General features: G+C 39.9%; 1 protein-coding gene across 2 annotated transcripts; it reads right to left on the reverse strand.

Moving 5' to 3' along the window:
* Positions 1-1,576: 1,576 nt before the first annotated feature.
* Positions 1,577-27,158, reverse strand: CDKL1 (cyclin dependent kinase like 1). 2 transcript variants are annotated; one of them, XM_070749052.1, is made up of 10 exons: positions 26,913-27,158; positions 22,459-22,740; positions 12,863-12,984; positions 9,729-9,801; positions 8,257-8,347; positions 6,973-7,173; positions 5,476-5,558; positions 4,549-4,605; positions 2,923-3,078; positions 1,577-2,350 (listed from the first exon to the last, which is right to left on the reverse strand). In XM_070749052.1, exons 2-10 carry the CDS (start codon positions 22,624-22,626, stop codon positions 2,243-2,245), a joined length of 1,059 nt encoding a protein of 352 aa, XP_070605153.1. In that variant the 5' UTR covers positions 22,627-22,740; positions 26,913-27,158; the 3' UTR covers positions 1,577-2,242. The 2 variants fall into 2 exon arrangements, with proteins under 2 accessions (XP_070605153.1, XP_070605160.1); XM_070749059.1 differs by having other exon boundaries at positions 1,577-2,344; positions 26,913-27,128.
* Positions 27,159-27,597: the final 439 nt, after the last annotated feature.

Here is a 27,597-nt window from a genome sequence, read left to right on the forward strand (position 1 = left end):
TGAGAACACAATCACAAAGAGATGTTAGAATAAATAGAAGATAAAACCCAACATACAAGTAGAATCATGGAAGAACTCAGATAAATATTAATATTAATAGATTAAATGCCCCTGCCAAAAGAAAACAATTATTAACAAAATTAGCAAAACAAGGCACAGTCTACAAGAGATACATATAGAAGAATTTAGGAAATGTTTGGAATTCCAGAAATTAGGAATATTATATAAAGCACTAGCGGAACAAAAACGGGGGAATAGCAGTATATATTAGGGAAGGAATAAAGGACAAATTAAAATACCAGGGTACAGAGGGAAGAATGTTAAGGATGGAACTACAATTTGAGCAGAAATCATGGCTATTAGTAACAATCTATGCCCCAAATGAAAGTAAAAAATAATATAGTAAGTTACATGAAAAATTGACAGAAATGGGACATGGAAATATTTGTATGGTAGGTGATTACAATGCAGTGGTGAATGAGAAAATGGATTGTGTTAGTGGTATGAAAAATAAAAAAGATGGAAAGTATTACCGGGGTCATTCTTTAGTATGGCACAAGAACTTAACCTATCCGATTTATTTGAACTGTGGAGGGAATTGAATCCAATGAAAAAAGTATATATACCTTTTTTTCAAAGCCACATAAATCCTGGTCCTGGATGGATATGGTATGGATGAATGGAGAGGTAGGAAAAGATATAGAAATAATGCCAAATATATGGGCTGATCATAATCCCTTAAAAATAATCTGGAAAGGACAGAAAAAAGTTAGGAAAAGGTGGACACAAAACCCACAAATTTTAAAAGAAGAATTTATTTTATGAATTAGAAAATAAATGGAATTATTATTTGAAGAAAATATGAAGCAGTCAACATGATTACAAACTATGTGTGACATGGCTAAAGCAAACTGGAGGGGCACAGCAATAGCCTATCTAGCAAAAACAAAGGGGAAAAAAGACAAATGTAGAATACACTTTACAAGATTAAAAAATTAGAAATGGAATAAGTAGTACAATTAGTTAGAAAAGAGAAATAAAGATGTATAGAAATAAATGTAAATAACCATATGAAACATGGCACAGTACTGTTAAAAATGTTTATTGATATGTAAATTGAAAAATGGAAGAAGAAGAAAAAGAAGGCTGCAGAAAGGAGCATGCAAGACACAGTCTGTTCCTTCAGCTCTAATACTCCCCTTGCATGAGATACAGAATCCCAGGTGAAAAATAAGTCTCTGGCAGGCCAAAGCCACTAACTCCACATGATGGAGTAAGAGTCTTAAGTTTTTATGGGGAAAGTTGAGATTATGGGATAGATATTGCTGGCCTGTACAGTCATAATTAAAAGTGTTGCAAGTTAATTTTTGGAGGAAAACTACTACTATAAATAATGGGTGAATTTGAGGATGCTAATCTACAATAATGAATTCTGCATAACTAATGATAGTGAGGTTTCTGATTATGAACATTAAAGGCCACGTCATTTCTCTGATTCTTGTTTTGATAGAAAATGGCTTTTAAAATATGTTATGAGAGCATCTTTAATAATTAAATGAATCCTATGAAAAAAATATACATATTATTTTTTTATTTTATTTCTAATTATTCTAGGTAAAAATAACATTGATTACAATTGAAAGAAACAAAATGTTTAATTATAGAGCTTCTTTACATTTTATTTGTTGCGAAATCAGCAAGAAAGGAAAAGTTCGAATCCAGGCATTTCTGGTTCTCGTCTGTAACCTGCAAAGCCGACCCTCCACCCCCTTGTACAAAGAACCTGCAGGTTCCGCCTGCCCAGGAAACTAACTACATCTCTAGAAGACCAAAGGTTCTCTCTTGCTTTGACACACGGGGATTTTGTGAGTGAAATATATTTGGCATGTATGGATCCCCGCTACCAACTCCTGCTGCAGCAGAAGCAAGAATTCTTGTCCCACAAAGTACAAATTACAAGTGCTTGATAATTGGAGATACAATTTTCCAAGAGGCCCAAATAACCATTTTCCTGATGAACTTTGATAAATTATTTCAAATCTTTTGTTGACACCGTGTGTGTGTGAGCGCGCACACATTCAACAGCTATTTCCTTTCCAAGGTTTGTTACTTTTCAGCCAGAACATTGTGGTTTGCTGCAGCTGATGCCAGTATAGATACTGTGTATTCCAAGGTTTTTTTTCCCCTCCATAGTTAGGAACACAAGACAGAATGGACTAGCTGTGATAACTGCTTTTGTTTTTTAGATGTTTGGGAAACGGTAGTTGAGTTTCCTTGTTCCACAGAAATACTTCTTGTTATCCAAAGCAGGTAAAATGTTGCTGCTGGTTAATTGGGGCAGATACTGTAGCTGAAAGATAAAGTATAAATTATAATTCACTGGAAGACATGTATATGCCTTTCATTTTAGCCTATTTCAATGCAAGGTTCTCGGAAAAAGTGTTGTTTTTTTAAAAAAATCAGGGCAACCTTGTCTACCCAAATATGAGACAGAACATACTACTCCCACTTTTGCCTTTCAGCTCCAATCCAGGAGCCTTCACAGGCAGTTGCTTTCGCGACAAAACTATTTTTGTGTTAAATTTTATACTTGCCGACAAAGAAAAGTTCTTAGAAAAGTTCAGCACTGGAGTCCTGAGGCTCCCTAGTATCGTATTCAAGAAAATGGTAAAAGCAGATGGCTTCTGAAAAGTTTTTACTAGCGCTAATTATTCCAAATACAAATTTCTATTTTGGTTTTGATTTTTTTAAAGATGTCAAATTGTTTTGAACATTGGAATAAATAGGTGAGGTAACAGTCGCAAACAGTGGGGTGGGAGTTCTACAGAGTCTACGGAGAGGGGTGGCATACAAATCTAGTAAAATCAAAAAATCAAATCAATCATTTCCTGTAGTTTGCATTGCCTAGTGAGTCTTACTTACCCCAGGCACATGCCTTCGAGGCGGCCGGTTTGGTTTCCGTGTAATAGATCTTTCTCGTTCCCTCCCAAGTTCTACCTCCCGAATGCTATCAAAATAAGGATGCTGAAGGAGCTGTTCGCAGGTCAACCTTTCAGTGGGATCCATGTGAAGACAGCCCTGAGACAACACAAGCAGGAGACTGAAATGCATACCGACTAACATGTAATTACGGCTTCAAAAAAGGATTCAGGAAAATGAAATGCATTTCTCTCTGCAGAGAGTAAAACAATGATTACATTTCAGATGCAAGCATCAACAGAACCCATGTTATAAATAATGCTATCAATTAAAAAAAAAAAAACAAGCAGGCAATTTGTTTCCAAAGAGGAACACGTTCCAACAAACATTATTTTCACATTTTTACCCATGTTAGAAAAAAATATTTTCAGGGCAATGTCACATATCGCATCTCAGACATTAACACCCTTGAAAATGTCCAAAGATACTTCACCAGAAGAGCCCTTCACTCCTCCACTCGAAATAGAATACCCTATGAGGCTAGACTTTCAATCCTGGGCCTAGAAAGATGCCTTAAACAAGATCTAAGTATTGCCCACAAGATCATATGCTGCAACGTCCTGCCTGTCGGCGACTATTTCAGCTTCAACCACAACAACACAAGAGCACACAACAGATTTAAACTTAATATTAACCGCTCCAAACTTGACTGTAAAAAATATGACTTCAGCAACCGAGTTGTCAAAGCGTGGAACTCATTACCGGACTCCATAGTGTCATCCCCAAACCCCCAACACTTTACCCTTAGATTATCTATGGTTGACCTATCCAGATTCCTAAGAGGTCAGTAAGGAGCGAGTACAAGTGCACTAGAGTGCCTTCTGTCCCCTGTCCTATTGCTTTCCTATATCTCCTATACCTTTCTTCTATTCCTATATCTCTTCTTCTATTCTTTCATTGATATGTTCTATTACTATATCTTCTTTTCTATTCTTTCTTAGATATATTTTTAATGAGTATCTCCTCTATAACCTTCATCATGTATTTTACTATGTGTATATAGATATATACCCACTAAAACCCTCATTGTGTATTGGACAAAATAAATAAAATAAATAAATAAATAAATAAATAAATAAATATGAGATTTCCATTCTGAAGGTCTCACACACCCCGTTTGAAAATGTAAAAGGCACATTTCTTTGTGTCATGCTCCTACCTACCTACAGCTGACCAGCTTTTTTCTAGGTGCTTCGGAAACGGGTGCTGGTTTAGATTTGTCTTGCTTCTCCAAGTCTAATTGTACTTGTTGCTGAAGTACAAACTACCAAAACCCCATTCAGCACAAACGGATGAGTTGCATTTCAGCAACAATTGGAACTCACAACCAGTTTCAGTGTTTTTCTCAGACCAAAAGTGCATCACATCTAAACATTCATTTGAAAACTTGCTTTTTGATCCTTGCACTTTTTCTTACCATCTTCCTTATTAACCAATCTAAAGGATTTTGGGGGAGTAATTTGCAGTAAATTTGAAGATCACTCTGGACTGGATGATGGCTTATACCAGAAGGTACTGTATTTATGAGCCCCCAATAAATGACCACAAACATCAAGATGTCTTCCTCACCTTCATTAGTGCCAGAGCAGCATAAGAAATAGTGGGGAACTTCATTTCTAGTGGTTCCTAGGTTTTTAAAAAAAAAGGAAAATAAAGATTAGCAGATTCTTCTCCGTAGTAAGGGGCGCGCATAAGTGCACCAGTGTGCCTTCCGTCCCCTGTCCAATTGTCTCTCCTTATCTCATTTATCTTTTCTTCCTTTCAAATATGTTCACCTATACTTTTATATCTTATCTTCTATTCTTTTCTTTACTTATATTATTACATATCTTTCCCTTCAATGTGTATTATGTATTGGACAAAACAAACAAACAAACAAACAAATAAATAAATAAATAAATAGTTATTAAGGATTTCACCCAAACCCATTGTATTCCTATAACAACAAAGAAAAACAAAATAAAACAAAAATGCATTTTTCTTTTAAGGGAATGTTTCCCAGGATAGATGAGAGAATTAGATAAATTGGCTCTTTGGCTTTGCAGGGGTTTTTTTAATCACAAGTCCTGCAGTCTGCAGCTTTCTTTTCTGTTTCCAATAACAATCCTTCCCCCCCCTCCTAGAAACCAATTTGGGTGTTGATCTCCAGACTGCACCTAGTTACATGTCTCTCTAGAGCCATATCCAAAAGTGAACCATTCTTTTTAGGCAACAATTGGTAACCAAGCAATGTCCTGGGTCCCGAAATAGCTAATCTGTAAAAGCAGTATTTTTTCAAAAAATCTGCTCTTTGCATTGAAGAGAGGAGAAAACACTTGCAAGCTAGCTCTGTTTTCTCAGGCTACTGTGTCTAGGGCTGTCAGTTACAGATTTGTTTTTCCCCCCCCCCTCTTTCTTATGGGCAATTGTTGGTTGTCCACATTTTTGCCATCCTGATTGCTGTCAGGTCCAGTGGTGCTATCCTTGTGTAAGACCACTGAGGAGGGCAGTTCTCACCATGCTTTCTGGATCGGGTATCCTCACCCCACTGAAGAACTGGTTTGTGCTGAAGACTTGCTGATGCCTGGGAATGAGATCACCTTTGAACAAGAATCAAACAGTGCAGTCAGTTTTAAACATTTGCATCACCAAGACTTCATCCTGTGTAAGGTTTGTAATAGAAGCAGATGGGAGAGAAGAATGGCTTGACTCAGAAACATGGGTGCCTAGGTAACCAGCCAAACACTCGTCCCTAGGACTGGCCAAAAAAGGTCTTTTCAAATTTGCTGAGCTCCCTCCCCTCTTTTAAAATGGGCTGGATTTTGGCTTTACTTTTCTTGCCTTTAAAGGCCTCAGGTTGCTAAAGGTTACTTAAATGTAAACAATCCTTGACTGGGGAGGGGGAGTAGGAATTAGGAATAGTAATGGGTACTATTACCTATTAAGTAGGAATCCTTAAGGAATAAGGATGCCTTAAATAGTCTTTCTTCTTCCCTCTCTCGCAAATATCATGATGAAGAAAGTTGACGAACATATACAAAAATGGACTTCAATTAACAAAATAGTCCCATGACTCAATGCAACACATGTCATGCTTTTCCAGGGTGTTTACACAGGAGACAGACAAACTTCACATGGACACTCCAGAGGTGGGAAGGGGGTGAGGAGGAAAGAAACAACAGACAACTTAGAACAGCCGTCTTCAAACTTGGCAACTTTCAGATTTGTGAACTTTAACTCTGTTCTGCCGGTGTGTTTCAACCGCCCATAATTACAGGGTAATTAGTCCAGGAAGACACACACCACACGATAAAAGGAAAACCCAAAAGTTTTTATAAACAGAAAAACAGAAACAGCTCCCTTTTTAAGTGTCAAAGGGATTTTCTGGTACACACAAGGCACAGGTTAAATGCGATCCAATTGCTCACCCAATAACTGGAAAATTGAGTCCAATTCTAAAGTCCAGAGAGTCCACACACAATCTTGAACAGCACAAAAACCATGATCTTGACAAAACAATGAATCAGATAAACTGCCATGAGGCTAAAACACCAGGCTGCACTTTTATCTGTAGCACTAATTACAACAGCCCCACCCAACCACAGGTGGCCTCATTTTCTCTTGTAATAATCCTTCAGTTGTTGTCTCCTATGCATCACTCTACGCACGCGTGGATGTGTCATTAATTCTTGTTCAGACTCCAGGGATGATACAGATGATTGATCTCCTCCTGGGCTGTCTGCCAAACTCCCCTCTTCCCTGTCACTCACGCTTCCTTGGTCAGAGGAGGCTTCGTCGGCAGATTCCATCAGGAGCAAAACAGGCCTGAAGCATGTGGATGTTTCCCCCACATTCACCTGCACATTCCTTGGGGCAGGAGCTGGGCCAGAGCTAACCACAACAAACTCCTAGCTGGCTGGAAAATTCTGGGAGTTGAAATCCACAAGTCTCAAAGTTGCCAAGTTTGGGGACCCCTGACTTAGAGGTATCTGTTTCTCAGTAACCTCCGCTTACCTAATGTCCTCCTGATTAAGTACAGTTGATCCACATCAGATTTTCCAGGCCAGAGAGGGATGCCAGAAAGAAGTTCAGCAAAGACGCAGCCTATAGCCCAGACATCTACAGGAGGGCCATATTGAGTATCACCTACAAGGAGCTCAGGAGAACGATACCACCTGGTAGCCACATAATCCGTATAGTAGTCACAGGGCCCAGCTGAAAGGAGTAGAAGAAAGGATTGCAGAAAAAGAAGTACCATTTAGAGTAGTGGTTCTCAACCTGGGGGTCAGGATCTCTTTGGGGGGTCAAATGACCATTTCACAGGGCATGCCTAAAACAATGGGAAAAGACAAATTTCCCAAGGTGTTAGGCACTAAAGCTTCTATTCTTGTGCCTTGGAACATATTTTTTACAATTGGACCAATCAGGTGTTGGTCAGTGGGAGTGTCCCTCTGACCTTCCTGCCAATCAGCTTAAACCTCTGTTGGGAGAACTGGCACTAGACCTATGGTTGGGGGTCACCACAATATGAGGAACTGTATTAAGGTGTCACAGCATTAGAAAGGTTGAGAACAACTGATTTAGAGTAAGGGACTAAAGACACACTCACTCTCTAGACTTTCCCTTCAAGGGTAAAGGAAATTTAAAAAAAAATATTTATAAATAATAAATGAATTACAAACTCTATATGGTAAGGGTCATTCTCAGTTGCCTCCAAAGAAGCAAACCTGCTCTTGTTTACTAACTCTGGTACTCATTTTAAGAAAGAGTGAAAGTAACATGTCTTGTTTTGAACGTCTCATTTTGTCTTTACATGAATATTGGAGTAATTGAGTTGGGTTGCTTTTTTGTTTACATGCACTTAGCTGAGAAATGTAATTTGGAACTGTAATCTGTAGAACTAAGAACAAAAATCTGTCCTGTCTCTGACATAGAGATCAAAGCTGCATTTGATTTTTCACTTCTGTATGCTTTTTTACTCTTTCTGAAATGAGTATCAAAGGATAAATAAAAGGGTAACTGCTTTAAATTAATTAACTGCTTAACAAACTTTAAACAGAAAACTTGTGGTTTTTATCCATTAACAGGAACATTGCATTGCATTGGCATCCTTCAATCTCGAAAGACCATGGTCTCATACTCTGGATTCCCCTGAGCATGAAGCCTGGGTAGGTCAGTATGGAGGATAGGACAGGAACATTAGTAACAGGATTAAACAGGAAAAAAATCATACATTCATGTATTGTTGCAGGATCTCTGCCTAGTGAAAGAGGACTGAACTTCATATAATAAACTTACTTAATATGCGAGCAAATCCAAAATCACAGAGCTTAATGACAAAATGCTTCGTTATGAGAATGTTCTCCGGTTTTACATCTCTGTGTATGCACTAGACATAGAAAGAGAGACATAATGATATATGTTTGAGCAGAAAACACAATACTTTCTTTTATTCATCTCAGGCGGTCTAGTCTTGAGATCTAATACTTGAGACAATGAGGTCCTCTCACTTTTTTATGATTGATAAATAAACATCTGCAACCCTGTTTCATTTGTAGAGAAAATAAAGACATATAAGATATACACGCCAGTGACATTTGCCGAGTTTGCGGAGAGGGGCGGCATATAAATCCAATAAATCTAATCTAATCTAATCTTCCTTTGAAGTTTTGGTATATAACAAAGCGTTAAGAAACATATTTATATATTAATTGCTACGCATGTTCTCCATAATCTGGAAATTCTTGATTCTGTTGGAAAGTCTTTTCCCAACCTGCAATTATAAAATTCTTAATCAGCATGGTTGGAAGTTGGGAATTCTGGAACAGCAATCCAGAATTACTAACTTGGGGAAGTTATTTTAGGGTAGTGTTGGCGACCCTATGGCACGGGTGCTACAGGTGGCACACGGAGCCATATCTGCTGGCACGTGAGCCATTGCCCTAGCTCAGCTCCAATGTGCATGTGTGTGCTGGCCAGCTGATGGGAGGGCACTTTTGGCTTCCAGAAAGCCTCTGGGGGATGGGGGAGGGTATTTTTACCCTCCCCGGCTCCAGGGAAGCTTTTGGAGTCTGAACACAAGCCTACTGGGCCCACCAGATGTTGGGAAACAGGCCATTTTCGGCCTCCAGAGGGCCTCTGGGAGGGCTGGGGAAGCTGTTTTTGCCCTCTTCAGGCATTGAATTATGGGTATGGGCACTTGCGCATGTGTGATAGTGCACTTGCATGCTGTTTTGGCACCCAAGGGAAAAAAGGTTCACCATCGCTGCTTAAGAGGAAGCAAAAATGGTAGCTATTACTTCCCCAAAAGATTCAATCCAATCAAAATTACTATATGTTCAAAATTAAAATAATCAAAATACTAGGAATCACCAAAACCTATCCTTTGGCATTAAAATACATTTTTAAAAAATTGCCAACCACTCTTTTAAGGGATAAGAAATTTATCACGGAATCAGGTCATTTTTATTTCTTTTGGCAAAATGTCAAAATTGGAGACAAATTAGCCTTTCCCCCATGAAAACATTTCTGTAAAAACCATTTAAATGTGGAAAACAGCTTTATATCTGATCCACTCTTGAGATAATTTTAGCAATTATACATAAGAGGTGAAGGTTTAGATCTTGTTCTGCAACATGGAGATAGAAGGTAATACAGCATACCACACGGGAATACAAATTTAGTAAGCTCAAAGTCCTTAGCTCTGCAAAAACAAACTGGTACAGTAAGTGCAGAACAGAAAGTGGCAATGCTGGGATGGAATGACTTACATTGTGTTTGTGACAAAAATTCACTGCTTGGAGAGTCTGCCAAGTTATGCTTTTCACAAGATGTTCTGGGACCCTGGAAGGAAAAAAAAATGGAAAAGGCAGCAAAAATAGGGTGTGTAGAATTCAACATCTTTCCTAGATGATTCCTACATATACACAACCCATGCTGCAGTATTTTTATTTTAAAATTGAGGACAAACTATTTAGAATATTCAATGTAGTTTTTTAAAATGAATTAGTCAAGAAGTCAAGTAACAGATTAACATAGTTGGAAGGGACCTTGCAGGTCATCTAGTCCAGGGGTCCCCAAACTTGGCAACTTTAAGACTTGTGGACTTCAACTTCAACGACTTCAGCAACAGAGTAATCAACGCCTGGAATGCACTACCTGATTCTGTGGTTTCTACTCCTAACCCAAAAACCTTTAACCTTAGACTATCTACAATTGACCTCTCCCCCTTTCTAAGAGGTCTGTAAGGGGCGTGCATAAGCGCACCACTGTTCCTACCATCCCTGTCCTATTGTCTTCTTTTGTTACTTTTTATCATTACTTATCTAATGTTTAATTTGTACAAATTATCACCCTATAATTGTTTGACAAATAAAATAAATAAATAAATAAATAAATAAATAAACTCACTCCCAGAATTCTGGAATTGAAGCCCACATATCTTCAAGTTGCCAAGTTTGGGGACCCCTGGACTAGTCCAACTCCCTCCCCAAGCAGGAGACCCTTATATCTGCCTCTATCTAGGATCGAACTCACAACCTCCTGATTGTGAGGAAAGAGTTCCACCGCTAGGTCACAGCAGCTGTGGATTAAAATGGGAGCAAGCAAGAAGCAAGCACAAATAAAAAAAATAAGGAAAACAATTCCCAGATGCATCTTTAAATATATTAAAGGGTTAAATAAGGTCCAGGAGGGAAGTGTTTTTAATAGGAAAGTGAACACAAGAACAAGGGGACACAATCTGAAGTTAGTTGGGGGAAAGATCAAAAGCAACATGAGAAAATATTATTTTACTGAAAGAGTAGTAGATCCTTGGAACAAACTTCCAGCAGATGTGGTAGATAAATCCACAGTAACTGAATTTAAACATGCCTGGGATAAACATATATCCATCCTAAGATAAAATACAGAAAATAGTATAAGGGCAGACTAGATGGACCATGAAGTCTTTTTCTGCCGTCAGACTTCTATGTTTCTATGTTTCTATCTGGGTGGCTCTCAATTATCTAAGAGAACAGCATTAATATGCCATTCCAGCATGAAGTAAAATGAAAACTATACAGTTACTGATTGGTATTTAAGAAATAGAGTATTTATAAGAACTAATGCACAGAGTGAATGCATTGCGACAATAAGCCTACCGTAGTAGTGCCTGGAGGCTATTTTCAGATTGATTCGCTGTAGCTGTTATGAGCCTCTGGATCTAGAATTTTTCACCTTTTGCTATGGACGGGGTGATGCTCTCCATTTGAGATCAGTGTGTAGCTTACGGTTTCTCACCAGTGCATTGGTTGCCAGTTTGTTTCTGGGTCCACACTTGTCAGTTATAAAATCCTTCATAGATCCTGGTTATCTGTCGCCAGTAGCTTTGACCAATCGGTGAACTGGGCAAAGTGAGACTCCCCGGGGTCCCCACCATTAAACAGTGCCACCTAGTGGCAACCTGGAAACTTGCTCTTATGAACAAGCTTGGCGTTAGGCTGTTTGTGAGTCCTGGCAGGTTTTATGCAATATTTTAGATCCTGAGTGATTTTTATCTGAGTATCTTTTTTAATCTCACTTTTTAAAGTGTTTTTCTCTTCTCTTTTAATTATTTAAACTAACCAAAGAAATTTTGGGATATGGTGACCTTCTAAATTAATACATTTGTTGGCATTTCAAAGCCACTGCAGCAGAGCCAGAAATATAGTAAAGCAGCTTTCAAACATACTGTAGTTGATGAGATTCAAGTGATCTCGAGCTGCTTTCAAACTGGCACAGAGACCACATGTAGAAGTGCCCTAATGCTATGTCTTCTATGATTCTTAAGAACTGACCAGCGTTTTCAAGAGCTGTTACAAAGCTGCCAGCAACAATTTTCCAAATAAATCAATTTCCATGGCATGAAAAATGACAATTTTTCCAAGGTCTGATCATTCATTTAAAACTTTAGTATCTGTATCTATTGTATTAGGTTTCATACAATAATAATAATAATAATAATAATAATAATAATAATAATAATAATAATATAGAGTGGGCCTTCTCCGGGTCCCATCAACTAAACAATGTCGGTTGGCGGGCCTTCTCTGTGGCGGCCCCGGCCCTCCGGAACCAACTCCCCCCGGAGATTAGAACTGCCCCTACTCTCCCTGCCTTCCGTAAAGCTCTCAAAACCCACCTTTGTCGTCAGGCATGGGGGAACTGAAACACCTCCCCCGGCCACGTACAATTTATGTATGGTATGTTTGTGTGTGTGCTTGTTAATATAGTGGGGTTCTTTTTAAAACTATTTTAAATACTTAAATTTATTGAATTTATTTGGATTTGTACGATTGTTTATATTTTTTGTTGTGAGCCGCCCCGAGTTCGCGGAGAGGGGCGGCATACAAATCTAAATAATAAATAAATAAATAAATAAAATAATAATAATAGTAATAATAATAATAATAATTTATTGGATTTGTATGCCGCCCCTCTCCGTAGGCTCAGGGCAGCTAATAACAATGATAAAAACAGCATGTGACAATCCAATAATAAAACAACTAAAACCCCTAAAAATACAAATATCAAACTTCAGGCTTTTAAAAATAAATTGACAAGGATTGGCTTTCTCAAAAAATGCCACTGAGGTGGAAGAAATCTTTTCAGCAGTGATCAATTTAAAGGTCTAAAGAAGAGTTATTTCCCTTCCTTAGTATACATGATCCCGACTCAGCTCATTATCTCTTTTGCAAGCGTCCACAGCAAGCTCTCAAACCATTCTTTTGCAAGCATGCCTTAATCCATGGCAACCACACAGTGGCCTTTTTCTAACCTTCAAGATTGATGGTTGCAGATCTGTTACATCTAGCAAGAAAAGTCTGCAGAGAGGTATGGACATTATAACTGCAGTTTCTATGAATTTCATGAGTCGGCAACTTACCCACGTGGATTCTTGTCAAGCTCATGAAGGACGGTATGGTCACAATATTCAAAGACCAAGTGAAGCTTTCGTTTCCTCCGGAAGACCTCCAGAAGATTGACCAAGTTGGGATGCTTCAGTTGCTATAAAAACATAACATTTGCAAAGCAAGTTCAGTTGAAGAAAATAAAGATAATAAGTCAACATTCTAAAATGTGGTCTAATTGTAAAACATAGTCACCATATTAAGCAAAAAGGTTGGAGAGTCATTGCTCAGAATTTCATTTCTAATTCAGCTTTGCTTTATTACCATGCTTTATTACCATGCTGGCTGGGGAATTCTGGGAGTTGAAGTCCAAATATCTTCAAGTTGCCAACGTTGGGAAACACTGGATTAGGGAATATGGTAGGATTCTTTGGGATCAAAGTTGAGGATTACAATTCTTTTCTCCATAGACATTATCTTTTTTTTTGCTGGTTGCAATTATTATTATTATTCAATTTTTTAATTAACTTCTACAAATTTTTCCCTTCCATAAAAAGCCTCCAAATAAGGAGTGTATGCTCCATTTAAAAAATACAATTATATTTAATTGCTTTTAGTATTATATACCACAATATGAAATTGGCCAGTTTTAGAGATTTGGCAAATATGTTTTTAACAAATGAGTTAATGGAAGCAGTATGAGGTCATGGATGGCTCAGGTCTGTTTCAGAGGTCATTCTAATTAAACACAGAGTGATTTAACAGCAATACAGCAACAAAAAGGTGATTTCAGATTTTTAAAATACTATTATTATTTCAATATAACACAACAAACGAGATCACTATGCTGGATTTCGTATTTCATCACCAGTCGGGCGCTTCCCAAGCACCTAAGACTGAGTGATGTAGCGGCGAATTATGTTTGCCGATCCCAGTAAAGCGGCTTTCTGCAATTGACAGATGGAGATTTTGTCAATTCAGATGGTTTTCAAATGTCTGCTGAGACCCTTTGGCACTGCGCCCAGAGTGCCAAGTACCACTGGGACCACTTTCACTGGCTTATGCCAGAGTCGTTGCATCTCGATTTTTAGATCTTCGTATTTCACTAATTTCTCTATCTGCTTCTCCTCAATTCTGCTGTCCCCTGGGATTGCGATGTCACTATTATTATTGTTGTTGTTGTTGTTGTTGTTGTTGTTGTTATGATTATTAATTAGATTTGTATGCCTCTCCTCTCCAAAGACTCGGAGCGGCTCACAACAATAAAGCACAGCACAAATCCAATTATTAAAAGCAATTTAAAACCCTTAATATAAATATAATATAAAATCAATCATACATGCATGTATGGGGAATCAACTTCCCCATGCCTGATGGCAGAGATGGATTTTAAGGAGTTTGTGAAAGGCAAGGAGGGTGGGGGCAATTCTGATCTCTGGGGGGAGTTGATTCCAGAGGGTTGGGGCCACCACAGAGAAGGCTCTTCCCCTGGGTCCCGCCAAACGACATTGTTTCATCGACGGAACCTGGAGAAAGCCAACTCTGTGGGACCTAATCGGTGGCTGGGATTCGTGCAGCAGAAGATATCACCAAGATACCAAGATATCACCTTGGGGGGTCTCCTGGATTTGGTGTTCCTAAGAGTTTATATAAAGATGTGCTGGATTGGATGAAAAACCACCAAGTTTCTCACAGAAGGAAACTCACAAGCAATACATGTATCCCAGCAACTAGGATCCAGATGCACCCTGGCAGAAAAGTTGATATATAACCACAAGTAGCCATTTTTCCCCATTGATAACGTTCTGTTCACATATACTTCAAACCCAACACTTGTACCCTAAAAGGCAGACAAGGTAAATGGCGCTGCTCATTTAATCTCTTAAATCTGAATGACCATGGCGTTGTTGAAGCCTTTGTTCTTCCTTTGTTTACACAACACAGAAAAATGATGGATTAAGAATCCTGTCTCCCCATACCTGATGGATTAGATCTCAACCCACACTGTTCTCCAATTAGCAAACAAACAATCTGTTACTATTGACCGAGAAAGTGTTTTTCAGAACGGGCGTCAGAGCAGGCCCGCACTTGTTCAATCAACACAATTCAGCACACAGATCCATTGGCAAAGAACGGTGCAAATTGTTGAAATGCTTTGCTTCCCCAGTTCTCTCTCTCTTGGTTCCTTCAACTGCCATTTATCACTGCTTTCCTGACATAAGCTGCTTCCCCTACTATTGAATTTCTTCCTGGGCTTTAGAAATAACTATTAATCTTTCCACAACTGCTTATCAGACTTCTGGATCTCTTCAGATAGCTAGGGTAGATTTGAATGCTACCATGGGTTTAAAGCACGCAGAAGGAGAAGTAAGCAACTTTTATATCTTCATTGGCTTTGGGGTACAATATCCACTTGTGCCAGAAACTTTCATTTCATTTCATTTCATTTTATTGGATTTGTATGCCGCCCCTCTCTGTAGACTTGGGGCGGCTAACAACAGTGGTAAAAAGAACATGCAGCAATCCAATACTAAAGAAGCTAAAAACCCTTATTTTAAAACCAATCATACATACAAACGTACCATACAAAAATTGTGGAAGCCTAGGGGGAAAGAATATCTTAATTCCCCCATGCCTGACAACAGAGGTGGGTTTTAAGAAGCTTGCGAAAGGCAAGAAGGGTGGGGGCTATTCTAATCTCTGGGGGGAGTTGGTTCCAGAGGGCCGGGGCCGCCACAGAGAAGGCCTTTCCCCTGGGTCCCACTAAACGACATTGTTTAGTTGACGGGACCCGTAGAAGGCCAACTCTGTGGGACCTAATTGGTCGCTGGGATTCGTGCGGCAGAAGGCGGTCCCGGAGATAACCTGGGAAAACTGATCGGCAGCCAATGCAGACTGCGGAGTGTTGGTGTAACATGGGCATATTTAGGGAAGCCCATGATTGCTCTCGCAGCTGCATTCTGCACGATCTGAAGTTTCCGAACACTTTTCAAAGGTAGCCCCATGTAGAGAGTGTTACAGTAGTCGAGCCTCGAGGTGATGAGGGCATGAGAGAAACATAGTCAAAGTTTTGGAATTGAGGAATTGTAACGTACAATGTCCACCCAGGACCCATGGTTACCTCCTCTGGGCCTAAAGGCTTAAGCCTTAAGGCAATATCATCTGAATGGAGAGTTAGAACTGGGTGTAATCCTTCAGAATTGACCAGAAGACGTTTTCTTCACAGGATAAAGCCCATTTTATTTCAAGAGTGCGTTGCTAATAACATGGATGAATGGATATTTTTTAAAAGATGAAATATATCTATGGGGAGAGTGGGGCTATCAACAGGCCAAGTATCAATATTCAGATCATCCAACCCCATTTTTACATGAGGAGAGATAATTCCTTCACATAAGCTGGGGTGGCGCAGCAGGTAGAGTGCTGTACTGCAGGCCACTGAAGCTGACTGTAGATCTGCAGGTCAGCGGTTCAAATCTCATCACCGGCTCAAGGTTGACTCAGCCTTCCATCCCTCTGAGGTGGGTAAAATGAGGACCTGGATTGTGGGGGCAATAGGCTGGCTCTGTTAAAAAGTGCTATTGCTAACATGTTGTAAGCCGCCCTGAGTCTAAGGAGAAGGGCGGCATAAAAATCGAATAAATAAAATAAAATAAAATAAATAGCTGCTTTACCGGCCTTCTCCAGGTCCCGCCAACAAGACAATGTTGTCCGGCGGGACCTAGGGGAAAAGCCTTCTCTTTGGGGACCCCGGCCCTCTGGAATCAATTCCCCCCAGAGATTCGCACTGCCCCCCCCCTCCTCACCTTCCGTAAGAATCTCAAGACTCATCTGTGTCGCCAGGCTTGGGGCCGTTAGACTTTAGTCCCCTGGCCGACGAATGCAGGTGTGTCTGCTGTGGAATGGGAATGAGTGATATTAAATGTTATTAGGGTTTTTAAATTTAATTAGCTAAATTAATTGGATTTTAGATATCTGCATTGTATATTGTGTTTCTCAATATGTTGTAAGCTTCTCCGAGTCCTCAGAGAGGGCGGCATATAAATCCAATAAATAAATAAATAAATAAATAAATAAATAAATAAATAAATAAATAAATAAATAGATAGTCTTTGGAGAGGGGCGGCATACAAATCTAATAAATTATTATTATAATTATTATTATAATTATTAAATATAGTAAGGGGTGTATATAAGTACACCAGCGTGCCTACCGTCCCTGTCCTAATGCTGCCTTCTTATTGGTACCCATACCAAATCATGCATATAAGCAAAGTTATATATCTATGTATACTACCAATATGTACTTGACAAATAAATAACATAAATAAATACTGAGGAGAATTTGTTTGTCCTTTGCTTTTCCCAGTATGAAGGGCAAGAAATGAATGAAATTTCAAGAAACGTCACTCCAAATCATTAGAAATATCTTTTCCCAGTCAGGAAATGAAAAAGTCCAGTAAAGGATATCAAGGCATTTCCAAACAAACTGTATTTAAAATAGGCTTATCACCATCTAACTTTCTGCTGATCTCAAAACACAGAGAATGCATAGAGATTGCCATTATTTACTTATGTATTTATTAGATTTTCATTTTGCCTCTCCTGTTCAATATCATTGAGTACATAACACATCTTTCTCCAATTTTATCTTCACAGCAACTATGTCCTTATCCAAAATAATTCAGTGCAATTTCCTGGCTTAGGAGGAATAAACTGGGTTTACTTGTTATTTAAATATAAATGGCTGCCAACTCAACACACAACACACTAACAAATAGTAGTACAGTATAACCAATAATATTAATAATTTAAAAAATTGAAAACAATTGAAATACCCCAATGCCTCTGAATTCACCACATATATTAACAGAACATCAAAATGAGCTCACTCTACATCCTATTTTAAGATTCAACCATCTTTTCAGCATTTAGTGAAACGCTGATAAAATCAAATCCATTTGAGTCTCCTCAATATTAATCTAACAATACTGTCTCCAATTGACCCGATATCCAGCTGCTACTTCGTTTTACTTTTCCATATTGCTGAGTGCATTATGCAGGGGATAAATGTTTAATTGATAAACACTATTTTCTACATCTCTTTTTTCACCTGCAAGACAAATGGCCAGGTATGGAACAAAAGCCAAGACATCATGGTTCTTTTAAGGGACTTATCTTGGAAAACAGCTAGTCAATGCTACTCCAACTTTAAACTATTTGTACATAATTTGATGTAGTTTATGAATTGAAAACCAAATTAATATCAACTGCAAAATTATTGAACCATGTGTCATCTGAATTTATTCAACTATTTTTAAAGATTATTTTGGCTTCTAAGAAAAAAAAAATAGGATACTGCCCTTTATTTTTAGGAAGGCTTCCATACACATTTAGTCCAGAGGCAAATAAATGAAAATAATAGCAGATTACCATCAAATGCTGTTTTTTGGAAGTACTGTGTATCTATCAAGAAAAGGAAGGTTAAAAATACACAGAAATGGACTTGATAATCAGATGTAGAGAGCCAAGATAGATGCTATCTGCTTCAGCAGCCATACTCGTGAAAAAAGATCTAGGTGTCCTGATAGAACATAGATCAAGCATGTAGTTGTATATTACAGTTATTAAAAGAACCAATGCAATCTTTGGCTGCTTCAACAGAGATGCATAAGGTTGAAATCTGGGGAACTCATTATTGTGCTCAATATTCCTCAAGCAGGATATAGCAAGCTGAATGCTGTATTCAGCGTTGATCACTGCACTTCAAAAGGATTTAATGGAACTGGAAGAAGACAACCAAGATAATCAAAGGGCTGGAGAAGCTTTTCTACAATGAAAGATTGCAACATTTGGAGTGTTTTAGTCTAGAAAAGAAGCAAATAAGGGAAAGTAATTGAGGTGTACAAATTTATGCATGGTTAAAAACCTGGGAGTGTTTAGCCTAAGGAAGGCTGGGTCCAGGATGGGCATAGTAATCTTGCAATATATTGCAGGAGAAGAGGATATGGGTTTACTGCAGCATTCGTCAAACTATGGCCTGTGGGCCGAACGTGGCCCGCTGAGGCCATTTATCCGGCCCGTGGGTGAGTGACAGGAGCACAGGATGCGTCCATGTCCTGTGCTCCTGGCCACTGTTCAACAAACTCCGTGCAGGTTTTTCAAAACCCGCAGGGTAGAACCGACGCCGTTTCTCCCGCCCGACAGCTGATTTGCTGGCGGGCAGCCTTGGGGACATCCCGCCCCCTCTCTCCCTTGGTAAGTTTGTCTCTCGTGTAGTGATCGAGAGCGCCCACCTTTCCTTCCCCCTCCTGGCCGCCGAAGCCCACAAGTCTTAAAGCTGTTCATAGTTTTTTTTTTATAGTCCGGCCCTCCAACAGTCCGAGGGACAGTGAACTGGCCCCCTGTGTAAAAAGTTTGGGGATCCCTGGTTTACTGTCTGTAGTGCCTATGAGCAGACAAGCACAAGCTTTACAGAAGCTTTACAGAAGAATATTCAAACTGAAAATTAGGAGGACTTTCCTGACTGTGAGTTATAAAGCAGTAGAAGAACCAGCCTCCTTAAATTTGTAGGTGCTCCAACACTGGAAGTTTCAAGCAATGTTCAGCCAATTTGTTTGGGGCAGTCTGAAGATTTTTGCTTTGGGTATGGGGTTGAACTAGAAGACCTCCAAGCCCCATTCCAATCCAATAATTCAATAATCCTGAAAGGTCAATGGTGTTGATGGCATAAGATTAAAATTACTTTCTCCTAAATCAGTATTTCTGATTTAGAATAACAACAGTATTTTATAAGGATGCCTGAAAAATGTTATCAAAATACTAAATGTATGCATTGGCCCTAAAAGATTGTGTGATTAGTTCTAGAGCAACCTTTGCCAAGCCAGAACTCTGTAGTTGTGGCAGACTACAACTCCCACCATCCTCAACCAACGTAATCATTATATTCTTAATATACATAGAGTATATCAAATGACTCAGCCTGGAAAATTTTACATTGTGTAAAATAATTCTTTTCAGCTAAGAAGGATGATTCATGCCCATTAATTCCTAGAAACTCTTATTATTTTGTGTAAATACAAACTAGAAAAAAGATGCTTCATAAGTTCCAATAAGAATATCGGTTTTCATTTAAATTTTTCTTCCACTTCTTTGAAAAATAATTTAATTAATAAGGAAAATGGCTGTTGAGATACCACAATGCAGAGAAGCTAGAGGTAACAAGCAAAGCTAACAACAGACAATCCACAAATCTATCTTCAGCAGGTTCTGGAGAACCGGTGCGGAAATTTTGAGTAGTTCAAAGAACCGACAAATACCACTTCTGGCTAGCCCCAGAGTGGGGTGGGAATGGGGATTTTGCAATATCCTTCTCCCCAACGAATGGGAAGGGAATGGGGATTTTACAGTCTCCTTCCCCCAGAAGTTGGGTGAGAATGGACATTTTGCATTATCCTTCCCCTGCCACACCCAGCAAGCCACGCCCAGCAAGCCACACCACGCCCACTAAGCCATGCCCACAGAACCAGTAGTAAAAGAATTAGGATCTCACTACTGCTTCCAAGCCCCTCTTTGCACCCATGAACTGCCCTACCAAAAGTCGAGGATAAATTGCTAGAGAACAGAGGAGAGTTTGTCCACTATCTATTGGGGGGGGGGGATGCATCCAAATAACAGCAGGAAATCTACTGCAGGAATTGTGTCCCTGGTATTTTTACAATGCCTTGTTCCTTGTATATCCTTTCTGTGCTAAAAATAATAATACAAGCTACGATGCCATTGATTATGGTAATGAATACTAATGGGGAACAGTTGAAGGTTTTCTTTTATGTTTTAATTGTAAATTTGTAATCATTTATATTTAGTGCTTTAAGTTGTGTTAGTTGCCCAGAGTTGTTGTTGTTGTTGTAAATAAATTGAATAAACCAACCTGTAAACATAAATTATGTTAATAGTAGGAACAGCAGGAGGATTGAACTGTGGCCCATTGGCGCTACAATTTGCCCACAAATCACATATAACTAGCAGAATAAACCCAAGAAAATACCTCAATCAATTGTCCACAATGATTTACCTCAATTTACAAAATGCAGGTTTTTTTCCTCTTACAGAATTTGGATTATAGAATCTTTCAGAGACAGATATGATAAAAATTCATTGTAAACTGATCGGAACCCTATGGGAGAGTATATGAGGTAAATAATTTACATGAATTGATTTAGGAGACCCGAATCTAAATAGCACAAGAAGCTGAAAGAAAGGAATAAAACAGTTTTCTACTATCCTAATCACAATTAATCATATCGACCAGAGGTGGGTTCCTCCTGGTTCAGACTGGTTCTATGGAACCGGTAGTAACTGGGTCCAGTGACGGGTTGCCAGGATTTTTACTGTCACACTGTGGGTGTGGCTTATTTTGTGGGTGTAGCTTGATGGTCATGTGACCGGGTAGGAGTGGCTTGACAATCATGTGGCCGTGGGTGGCTTAAAGGTCATATGACTGGGTGGGAGTGGCTTACTGACCGAGATAAGTTTTCAAATAGGTGCTTGGACTCTTTTTCAGTTGATTAAGCCACATTATTTGAATAGACACCAAAAGGACAAATGATAGACAGCATTATTTGTTGAGGAGCACAGTAACATTTTAAGGTTTTGTACTGAACCCACGAGGTTCAGTATAATAACAGATTAGGCAAGTAGCTCAATTTTCTTTAATTGCTATAAAAGTTCCGTTCTATTTAATGATTAAAATGATTAAAGCGTTTATGGGTAAAAACATACTATTTAATTATTTCCTATTTTAAAAGTAATTAAGGATCATACTAAGGTACTAGAGAAGGAAGACAATAAAAATACTATTAGGTACTCAATAAATAGTGCACAAACTTACTACCCCCACTGCGCCTCCCTGTGGGGGCAGCAGCCCATTACTTCCTGGGTCGCTGGAACCGGCAATGCCTCAGGTCTACCCCGCCTCCAAACCGGCTCTCTCAGCAATGTCATAGGAGGCGCCATCTTGTTTTTTGCTTCTGCGCATGCACGGGAACTGTTTTTTTGCTTCTGTTTAAGCACATAAACTGGGTTTTTAACACTGTGCATACATATGTGTCCATGCAAAGCGCCCAGGGAGCACACAATGCCCACATGTGGCGTCAAGGAGCGAACCGGCAATGAAATCCCCCGATGTCTACATTAGAGATTTATCAATCTTCTTATAGGATTAAAAGTTCTCAAACAGAATGGAATACAACAATGAAAATCACTATTGTTAAAATATGTTTATTCTAAGTCTACAGTTCACATGTTAAATTGAGGAAATAAATAATCTTATTTAAATCCACTCTTTCCACTGCTTCTCATGGCTTTTTATCAGAGCTATCTATCATAGCTATCAAATGCATAGCCTGTGTTCTTTATGTATAGTTAATGATCCATGAAATATATTTTAAAGATAAGTTTCCAAAAGCTGGATGACTCTTGGGCAGGCATCCAACAATATATTTGCCATATAAAAGGCACAGTGATGTTCAGATAAAATGGGCCATTGGATTAGTTAGAAGAAAGAAAGAAAAAATAAGCATATAGAAAAGCATATAAATAAGTTTCCAATAAGCAGATGCCAGTTCATTACCTTTAACATCCGAATCTCTCGAAGTGCAATTTTTTTAATAACAGGGTCATCCTCAGATTCCAGGAACTTTTTGATAGCAACAATTTGCCCCGTGTCTTTATTCCGGCATTTGAAAACAACCCCATAGGAGCCTTCCCCAATCTTACTGATTTTTTCATATCTCTCCATTGCTAATAGAAAAAAGGATATCTGAAGGTGTTATCCACTGTCAGCGAGAACTGGTGAGTAAGATGCTCTCTTGAGGATCTGAATAATTCAAAAGTTGCAAAAGACCACAATCACCTGTAAGACAAATGTAAAAATATGGTTGCAGCCACACATAGAAACAAAGAAGACTGACGGCAGAAAAAGACCTCATGGTCCATCTAGTCTGCCCTTATATTATTTTCTGTATTTTATCTTAGGATGGATATATGTTTATCCCAGCCATGTTTAAATTCAGTTACTGTGGATTTATCTACCACGTCTGCTGGAAGTTTGTTCCAAGGATCTACTACTCTTTCAGTAAAATAATATTTTCTCATGTTGCTTTTGATCTTTCGCCCAACTAACTTCAGATTGTGTCCCCTTGTTCTTGTGTTCACTTTCCTATTAAAAACACTTCCCTCCTGAACCTTATTTAACCCTTTAAGATATTTAAATTTTTCGATCATGTCCCCCCTTTTCCTTCTGTCCTCCAGACTATACAGATTGAGTTCATGAAGTCTTTCCTGATACCTTTTATGCTTAAGACCTTCCACCATTCTTGTAGCCCGTCTTTGGACCCGTTCAATTTTGTCAATATCTTTTTGTAGGTGAGGTCTCCAGAACTGAACACAGTATTCCAAATGTGGTCTCACCAGCACTCTATATAACGGGATCATAATCTCCCTCTTCCTGCTTGTTGTACCTCTAGCTATGCAGCCAAGCATCCTACTTGCTTTCCCTACCGCCTGACTGCACTGTTCACCCATTTTGAGACTGTCAGAAATCACTACCTCTAAATCCTTTTCTTCTGAAGTGGATAGAACCCATGGAACATAACCACACCATACTGATTCATTAATGGACCAAGCAATCCAAGCCTATATTTACTTTGTTTTAAAGAATGCACAAGTCTTTAGTAACCCCCACCCTTGATAATCCAGCAGGTGGGGAGGAGAGATTTGAGGGTTTTTTTAAAAAGAAAAGAAAAATAAGATCTATTATTAAGTGCCTTCATCACTGTTGTTTGAAATACCTTTCTATTTACCCTACAGCACTGGGCAAGCTCCCAAAACCTCTTTCTAGAAAAAGTTAAATGGAACTTAATTAAGTTTTTCTCCACCAGTTCCACTGAAATGAACTGGAATGATTGAAATTACAGTGTGGTTTGTTGTGGAAAAGTTTCTATTTAACATGGCAGTGCCCACATTTCATTGGGCTTATAAAACCAGCAAACATATTATGAATTAATGTGATGTATAAATTGACCCTTCACCTTTATTTTTTTTGCTCAGCTAATTAGTCATTGCCTTGATAGGACCTGTTCAATCTTGGATGACCTTGGAAAAAAACAAAGCAGTCAGGTCTGGATAGAAGGCCTGCAGAAAAATCTTGGGAAGCAAGCTGCACTGGCAAACTGAAGACAACACCCAAGAGAAGTCAGTGGCAAACTATTTCTGTGGATGCTGCAGAAGACCTGGAGATATTAATGTAGATCCCATGGGCCAAGCATGAGTCGAGGAAGCCTTTAATTTTCTGTTAATTAGATTTATCTCTACTTGCAATCTCACATCAGCATCTGATAAATGTGGGACCTGGATACCTCCTTTTGTAGGTGTCCATCAGCTACAAAAGATCTACACACGATGCTTCCTTGAAGTTGCTCAATTCATAATACAATGACCTGAACGAAGGCATTTCCAGTAAAAAAAACCAAACACCTTCATTGCAGAATCTATTTCTGTAACAATTGAAACTGAACTTCTTTCAAAGATGCACATTTTCAAACTTTCAATTAAATTGGAACCACAGTATATTTCTATTCCATATGGAATAGTGATTAAAAGTTAGTTTCATTAATTTTTTTAAAGAAAATGCTAATTCAAATTTAATTGTTTGCAATGACTTATAACCCATTTTGAGATTATTTTTAATAATGAAAGTGTGGGATGGAAATACGAGCATAAATGTGGGGATAAAGATTTCTAGATCCGCCACAAAATGTAACCAATACAGATAGTCCTTGACTTACAACCTTAAATTTAGTGACAATTTGAAGTTACAATGGTGCTGAAAACAATGACTTTCTGCCCTGCTTAGCTGCAGAAATTTCAATTGTGGCCATAAGTCAAGGACCAGTTGTGGTCATAAATCAAGGAGCAGCTGTAGCATTGGGAAAGTCATGACTATCTTTCTTAACACGGTACATTTCTGTTTGTAATTCCGGCAACCTTTGTTCTTTCACACTGTCCTCAAGATCCAGAACTCCTGGAATTTCTGCTCAGCCCCTTTCTTTCCCCTTAATCATATTTCATGTCAAAAGCCAGGGTTTTTCAGCTTTCTTTTAAAAAAATCTATCACTTAAACTTGTCATAGCAACCATATAAAGCTATCTGGTTGTATTTATGCCCATCCTATTTCCTTCTTCCCCCTATGATCTCTTCACCTCCACTCCTCTATTCAAATCTGATCACATCTTCATTCAGTCGAATTTAGACTTTAAGCTCCATAGAACAAAAAACCCCTTATTTTCAAGTTTATGTTATTTTTTTAAGGCTTCTGGGTCTCCAAAGTGATGCCTGAGGGTTCTCAGGTGCCCCTGGATGCCTGCCAGGCTCCCTGCCCTACCAAACAATTTTTATTGTAAAGTCCTTTAACTCAAACAGAGATGTGAGCGTGTTGCAAAGCAAAGCACAAGAAGAAGAAGAACAAGAAGAAGGAAGAAGAAGAAAAAGAACAAGAAGAACAACAACAAGAAGAAGAACAAGAACAAGAAGAAGGAGAAAAAGAAGAAGAACAAGAAGAACAAGAACAAGAAGAACAAGAACAAGAAGAACAAGAACAAGAAGAAGAACAACAACAAGAAGAAGAAGAAGAAGAAGAAGAAGAACAAGAAGAAGAAGAAGAAGAAGAAGGAGAAGAAGAAGAAGAAGAAGAAGAAGAAGAAGAAAAAAAAAAAAAAAAAAAGCGGGACCAAGCTCCTCAGCTTAGTCCATGGTAAACTGACATTTTGTGATGATTCCAACACCACTACAGTATTACAAGCATGCAAATCCTCCTAACAACAAATTGTACGAATGCCCTACACCGAAAGGACCTTGTCTAAAAAAAAAAGAGCACAATCTGCAAAGTGTGAGCGGTAGCATTACTCCGTGAATTTAGAAACACACAGCAGGAAAAAAGGAGGGCAAGGATTGCGAGGCGCTCTCCGCACCAAAGCGATGGATACTAGCGCCTCCGAGTGCAATCTGAAACCCGACTGCTGGGGCCTCTGCGCCTTCAGACCACTTTCCCCAAGCCAAAGGCCCATCTGTAAATTAAATTTTAATTCGGCACCTTTAGGCAAAGGCAGGTTGCCAGGGAGGTGCAGCCGGCTGGGCAAACCCATCAGCGGGCCAAACACACCCCTGCCTTCTCTGCCTGAGGAAGGAAGGGACAGGAGGGAAGGCAAGGGACAAGGCCCAGCTTAGGCTCTCCCCAGCTTCCTCCTCTCTGCCCTGCCTGCAAAAGAAAACTCCCACCTCCCAGCAGGTGGGTGAGAAGGGCACAGTGGGGAGGGTCCTAAAAAGGACTTCAGGATGCCCCTTCCACCCTCACCTGCCCAATAGTCTCTTGGTAGCATTTCCCTCAGGCCTGCAAGCAGCCCCATTGGGATAGAAGAAGGGGTGAGAGAGGCTGCAGGGGCAGCTGCACAGGTGAATGTTGCGTCTCAAGGGGCAATTCGGACATTTTTTCTTTTCACAGCGGGGGGGCGGAAAGCCCGCTTGAGGGACCGAGTATGTCCCCACTCCAACGTAAAATGCCCTCTGCATATCCTCAGAAGTCCCCTCTGAGGAGGGGGGCAATTCAGACATTTTTCTTTTCACAGCGGGGGAGGAAACAGCCAGCTTGAGGGACCGAGTATGTCCCACCCCTCGTACGTAAAATGCCCTCTGCATATCCTCAGAAGTTCCCTCTGACTCGGGGGGGGGGGGCAATTCAGACATTTTTCTTTTCACAGCGGGGGAAAAAAAGCCCACTTGAAGGACCTAGTTTGTCCCCTCCCCTCCCCCGCAACGTAAAGCGCCCCCTGCATATCCTCAGAAGTCCCCCTCTCTTCCATAATCCTGCAGGGACTCATCGCATTCTCCACAGAAAAGCGCGCGCTCCTCGCAACTCGCAGCCCAGGAGGAACTCCTCCACCGCGGCGCAGTCCTTGCTACTTCGCCCTGTCCCCAGAGACCCTCAGCCTGCGCCGGGGGTGGATAAGGATTCCCGCCGGCGGTTCTCACCCTCGGCGCGAAGCTTCGCTTTCATACCGCCCGGCGGTAGCTCCCCGGCAGCTGCTTTCCCCGCTTCTTCTCGCCCTGCTGCGCGGGCGGCCCAAATGCGGCCGCAAGACGCGACTCCTTCACGCGCCACTCCGGGCCGTCGGCCGCAGACGCTGTGAAGGGCCTGCCAGTCAAAGCAGCCCCCGGACCGGAGGGAGGCGGCGCGGGGAGGCAAAAGCCTCCCGCCACTGCCCGCCCCTTGGAGGTGGACCGTAGGCAGGAGGAGGCTGAAGGCGACCGAAGGTGACAGCCCAGCCATCCGAGACAGCAAGCTGGGCGGCCCGTCTGTCAGGAGAGAAAACAACGCAGAAGGGCGGCATTGCTTCGTGGAGGCGCTTAGAGGTCCACGCAGGAACAGGGATTCGCTCCGTTTTCTAAGCCTGCAACGTCCGATATATTTTGCTGCGCAGTGACCGTGCTGAACTTTTTCTCTTTGTTATCCAGAGAAGGCTAAAATACGGTGTGGAGATATACACCGCTCAAAAAAATAAAGGGGACACTCAAATAACACATCCTGGATCTGAATGAAATATTCTCATTGAATACTTTGTTCTGTACAAAGTTGAATGTGCTGACAACATAATGAAATTGATTATCAGTGTTGCTTCCTAAGTGGACAGTTTGTTTTCACAGAAGTTTGATATAC

Source organism: Erythrolamprus reginae, chromosome 1, assembly GCF_031021105.1.
Source record: "Erythrolamprus reginae isolate rEryReg1 chromosome 1, rEryReg1.hap1, whole genome shotgun sequence".
Lineage (NCBI taxonomy): Eukaryota > Metazoa > Chordata > Lepidosauria > Squamata > Dipsadidae > Erythrolamprus > Erythrolamprus reginae.